The 6,000-nt window shown below is 41.5% G+C and overlaps 1 protein-coding gene across 1 annotated transcript in view; it reads right to left on the bottom strand.

Moving 5' to 3' along the window:
* galnt18b (UDP-N-acetyl-alpha-D-galactosamine:polypeptide N-acetylgalactosaminyltransferase 18b) overlaps positions 1–6,000 on the bottom strand; it is a 129,731-nt gene that overhangs the window by 4,784 nt on the left and 118,947 nt on the right. Inside the window, exon 10 of the mRNA XM_050053845.1 lies at positions 2,780–2,944. Coding sequence (XP_049909802.1) covers positions 2,780–2,944 — 165 coding nt within the window. The remainder of the gene's footprint in view (positions 1–2,779; positions 2,945–6,000) is intronic.

Raw genomic sequence — 6,000 nt, 5'->3', positions numbered from 1 at the left:
GCGGTACTATTTTAGTACACCGTTTGGAATACTCTAGTACCGCGGTACTATTTTAGTACCGGTATACCGTGCAACACTAGTGTGCATCCCCTCAAAGTGCTTGTTTTATTGGCACAGACAGGCTCAGATTAATATTGAGTGTCTGACACTGCACAGATAAACTTTTTGTTTAATCAGAAACAGCCCTGAAATCGCTATTGTTGAAACCACCAGGCTCCATTCAAAAAAAGTGTAATTTTAGCGTGTACAGAGCCGGCATATTTTCACAACTAACTGGGTCAATACATTTTTTTTTTTTTCAAAAACCAACCAAATCACCCGGTGATTATTGAGACAGTCAAAAGATGAACCATGGTGATTTTTGTGAGTTTTATTTTGTTTTTGTCTCTTTTCTAGTCTCTTTTACAATAATAAAATCATGGTTAATTAAAATGGAGTCTGGTGGGTTTGGCAACAAAGAGATCCTTATACAATGATGTCTGTCTCTGTAGGGATCCATTCCATACTGTTGTCAGACACTTAAAATAACACATGCCGCGTTTTTGCGCCCTCACATTCATTGCTTTTACGGCAGGCGTGCTCTGATGCAAGGGTGATGCCGCTGCGGCGCATACGCGTTCCCGAGCGCCCATTTTTTGAGGCGCAACCGCTGCGCTCTGAGATACAGTAAATCTAGTTCAACTTTTGGAACACAGCAGAGCACACCGCATGTCATGTGACGAGGAACAACCAATCACAGCTGACAGATATCTTTCCTTTCTTCTGTAAATAACAGTGGTAAATATAGAAAAGTTGATCATTTTGGTGCAGAGCCACCAAAGCTTTTCGTCTGTCCCACTTACAAACAGTAACAGGAAAAAGATCAGCTCTGCACTCAGGATTTCAGGTTAACAGGCTATGGTACCATGCTTGCTGAGGTTGTTTAGCAACCTCAGATGCAACCTGCCGCCATGCTCTTGAAAGCTGGCTCAAAAAAGGCACAAAAATAGCGCCCAGCACCCGACCTTGTGTTTCAAGGCAGTTTAAGACACGACATGTGGACAGCCCCTAAACCTTTCAGTGGCAAAAACAAGCCCTTATACTAGATGTTAATTGACAATCTGCACAGGTTGCTCCAAGTTGACAATTACCAAAGTTATCCTTTAAGATTTGTTACTTTTCGTGAGTCAGCTTACAACAATGTGTACAGCTGAATTTTAATCAATAGTTGTAGCTATTTTTCTGTCTCTTGCACAGAGAGATGACTTCCCTATTCCTAATCCTTCTTACAAAGGTCTGGTCGGCCGATTGTTTCTCAAACTGGAGGAAACATCAGTCCATTAGCGCAACAACAGATGTATTTGAATAACTGAACAAACCGAAGATGTGGGTGGAGATCAGAGGCCTGGAACGAGGCCAATCTCAAACCCAGAATCCCTGCACATCAGGAACAGAGAGTGATAAAAAGAGCTGCTGGGTTTCACTCATCCAAGTTCTCTGTATAACGTCTTGGTTCTGCTGCTTAAATCAACCTCCACGAGTTGGCTAATGAATGTATATGTGAGCACATACCATGTGGGAAGGTTGTTATTTGATTCAGGATGCTATGGTTTGCGAGGGTTTTCATTATATTCTACTATGCTATATACTGAACAATCAGTATTTGTTACAGAAAAATAAAAGGCATCACCCACACATGGCCATGAAACACACAAGCAGAACAAACCATACAGTCCCGCCCACTGAACATATGCTCGCTTTTCTAATCAGCACCTACCAACATGTGTCGAATCTTTACATGCAAGCACACAAAGTCGAGGCTTATCGAGATCACTTTTTAGTGGATAAAAAGAGGTCTGTGCAGTGAAGGAAGTGAAGGCATTTTGCATAGCTTACAGGGAATAGATTAAGAATTTCTTCAGTTTATTGGGTTTTGTGCAACATTTGAACTAAGAATAAAGAACAACAACAACAACAAAAAACCCTGTTCTCTCTAATTTGTACAGTGCTCCTTTCCCTAAAGTTGCTATGGCTGCATCAAGGCAATCTATTTCTGTTTGAGCCTGACATTTTGCACACGTGCAGTCAAAACTGTGTCAATAATTGATGCCATATTTCAGAGACGTGATACACTCCAGCCTTGCTGATACGTCCCCATCCTGCTTACTAAATTATACAGAGTTAACTAAAATAACCACTTAAAGTTCAGTGTGAGGATATGTGGCGTATGAGCTCAAGCATGTAAAAACCTTTTCACACTTTGTGTCCATGACTCTGTAAAACCACACGCACCTGTAGCGCCGGTCCAGCAGTGACATCGTTAGAAAGAATATTGCACTTGCTATACCAAGTGTCTGATATGAAGAGCATTTGGGATGTTACACATGTTTGGCTGAAAGAGGAGCATAAATTATAATTAACACTGTACTGACAGCGTGGCAGACAACAATATGAGGTCTTTTGAGCCCAAATCAAAGCATGCAGTAAATCCAATTCACCCGCCGTCACGGGGCATTTTGTGAGGTGGCTGCTTGTTCTGTTAAAACACAGTTTGCATGCGCAGCTAATGCAGAAAGACAATCATTAAGTTTCAATGACTCTGCATGTCTAAATGAGTTACAGAACTGAGGGGAAACTCCGGTCAAACAGTAAATTAAACCACTGATTAAAAGCTGCCTCCACAGTTGGTTTGTTGCTGCTGACACACTCAACAAATTACCTTAACTGAGGCTGAGTATAAGCCGAATGTTAACCTTGTGTTTTCTGACCGTGTGTGGGGGCTGTGTTTACGGGTCATCACCTGAGTGAAGAGCCAGTGGAGCTTCATGCGTTTGGCTGCGGCGTAGCTGCACTCGATGAGGCGCGGCCTGCTATTCACGTCCACCAGGCACTTGTTGTCGTCGTCGTCAACGGTGGGGCTGAGGAGCCCGATGTGGAGCTGCTGAGTACTGGTGTAGTACACATTCTGCAAGACACACCACATCCCGCCATGAGTGAACTGTGTAGCGCTGTAGGTTCAGACTGCTGTGGTTGACATTTAGATAATGGTCCCTCCAGAGCTGTATGTGAACATACAGGTAATAAACTATGCAGCAAATGAGGCTTGCTCTTGGGTTGTCTTGCGGTATGAAAGAGACATTTACATACACTAAATATGCATATTTATACGGCCACGCTGGCTGAATGGAGGACGAGGAAAGACAAGGCAAGGCACACAAAAGAAGCTCATTATTAATTCAGGATTGGGGAGAAAACCCGAATAATTGTGCCCTCTCTGATGGTTTCCCTCCTAACTACTTTTTTGCTCATATTTAGCTGACAAAAACTGAAAATTATTTGCAGGAATAAAGCAGGAGAAGAATGTTTTGTATTCAGAATGAAAAAGGCTCCGTGGTGTAAGGATGAGAGCGAGGAGGGACGACAGAGTGGGAATTTGTGGATTGTATTTACAGATAGACTCAGCGCTGCTCAGAATCTGATGATGTAATGCTGCCTTTAGTTTGGCGTAGTGCACACAGAGTGATAAATGATGTCGGAAGGAATAAGGATGGTCTTTATATGATAATATGACATTGTTAATTTGTGCCTCTTACAGAAGTTGAAGGTAACTGAGTACTTCTGCGCTGTATTTAAAGGGACAGCTCACCCAAAAATCAACATACCTGTGGTGCTATTAATCACTTTGGATTGTTTTGGTGTGAGCTGTCAAGTGCTGGATTTTTCCAGAAATGACCTGGTTACTCAAGATATCCACAGACCTTAATGTGAGCAGGTACATGGAGGAACTATTTTCTTTATACCAAACTGCACCAGCCAACCATATCACAATGCAGAATTGTGCATCTAATGCCAGCTGACCTAGCACCACTGAGCTAGCTAATGATACATCTCAGCCGAGGTGGACTCCATTAATGTTTACATCTCGCGCTATGACGAGCACGAGCCTCTCTTCCATGAGTAGACGCACACTTGCCTCTGTGTGGTTACACCAGGGACAGGCAACCTGGGGCTCTGGAGCCACATGTCTCCCTGTGGCTTTAGCAAAAAATGATATGGAAATTAACAATGGGTATTTTTTTTAACATTGTAATTTTCATGGTGGTACATTGTCGCCTCACAACAAGAGGGTTCTGGGTGGGGGATTGTGTGGACATATTTGTTTGCTTTTACCACTAACCCTGCAAAGTTTAAGTACCAAACAATTATAAACAACCCACTTCAGAGTAGCCACCTTATGGTAAAACATATTTATTAATGCTTGTTTATACCTATTAGTAATGTTGATGGGCAAATTTAGATTTACTGTTAGTAGTTTTGCGGCTCCAGGCAGATTATTTGAGAGCTTTTTGGGCCAAAAATGGCTCTCTTGACCATAAAGGCTGCTGAACCCTGGGCTAGCAGTTGGCAAATATATATACATATATATAATATATATATATATTATGCTGTGACACCATGCTGTGCACCACATACCTCAACGCAAAAGCACTACAAGTAGGATGAAAATATGTAATTTTGATTTTGAGGTGAACTATCCCTTTAAAGATACACTCTGCAAGAGTTTCCCTGAAAAAACAATGTATAGACTCATATAAAAGTGATCTCTCTCCATCATCACTAATGACTCACTAGAAGTGTGTGAGGTTGGGACTTAATATAAAGGTAGTAGGCAGGTGCCAGACTGTGAGCAGCATGCGTCCAAGAAGAAGCTACGAAAATAGCAGAAACAGTATAGCAAAGTACAGCAAACGAGAGTGAATCTGGTGTTGGCTTTAACTTTCACTCTTCCTGGTGATACCATTGACAAACAGCAACCTGCTCAGTATTTGGGTATAGTTCTTACTTGTACCATGTATATAATAAACTACTGAAAACAATATATTGATAAAGGTTAAACCATTTTCACCAAACTTGTTGTGACCCCTGAAAGAAAATTATTGTCAAGCTGGAGCTCCTTAAGATGTCTATGATTTGGTAGCAGCAGCAGACCCCTTCAAACTTCTCAAATGGTTTTCAGGTTTCAGAAAAAGAAGAGATTGCAATGAAAACAAACTTGTGTAGCAGAACTTTGTGTTCCCCATTAATCATGTCATGATGATATACTTAGCTCCACTTCACTAAGCTACAACAAAATATGCTGCTAACACATCCATGCATAGTATTAACAGTTTAATAATGTCACATAAAATGATTCATCAGTTGGAGGCAGCCTGACTGACGCAGAGTACTATATTTTGAAAAACTTTTGCCGACAATTTGTTTTACTCATGTAGAATTTTCAGTGAAGGACTTGTTGTTTTTACATTGTTGCACTGGTGCTTTTATTGAAGGATCTGAGTACTTCCACCCCTTGCAGCTCAAAACAAATAAAAACCAAACTGAAGAGAGAACACATAAATTGGTTTGCAGAATCCAAACGGTGAAGAGGCGTAACAAGAGTACGGAGGAGTTAAGATTCATATCAGAGCAGACAATTAAACAGAGACTCTGTCTGTGGAAGTCTATACATTTCATAAGTGGGAACAGACTAAAGATCGACTGTGACTCAGCACCTTCATTAGCTGTTATATTTTCTTTTATTAAAACAATGAAAAAAAAATCTGGGCCATAGCTGCTTCTGCATGCCTGAACTTTTTCTCTTACTCTTTCTTATTCTTATCGCCCAAACAGCCTCCTGCCACCTTCACACCAGACGTTAAACAGTCTGACGAGTGTGAATTTTTTAGATGTGCTGCTCATTTTTGGAGCAGCGCAGACTGCCAGACCGTATGTGGCTGTGCTTTCTATTGTTGCTGTGCTTAAGTCGGTATGTTTTATTACTGCTTGAGCTCAGGCGCTGTACTCTATGTTTGCTGACAACACGCTCTTGTAAAGTCAGTCACGTGTTGGATTGTAAGCTTTGTAATACCCTCTCCTTTCATGTGTGGCTGTGCAATTTTCTTTCAGCACGGTGATGTACTGCATTTACTGCGGCACCCCTCGGATACAAAGTCTAGCTTGCCCAAAAGCTACTCTGACTGA

The sequence above is a fragment of the Epinephelus moara genome, chromosome 1 (genome assembly GCF_006386435.1).
Source record: "Epinephelus moara isolate mb chromosome 1, YSFRI_EMoa_1.0, whole genome shotgun sequence".
NCBI classification, from domain to species: Eukaryota; Metazoa; Chordata; class Actinopteri; order Perciformes; family Serranidae; genus Epinephelus; species Epinephelus moara.
Note: the sequence above shows the minus strand (reverse complement) of the source record. Positions and strands in the feature narration are given on the sequence as shown.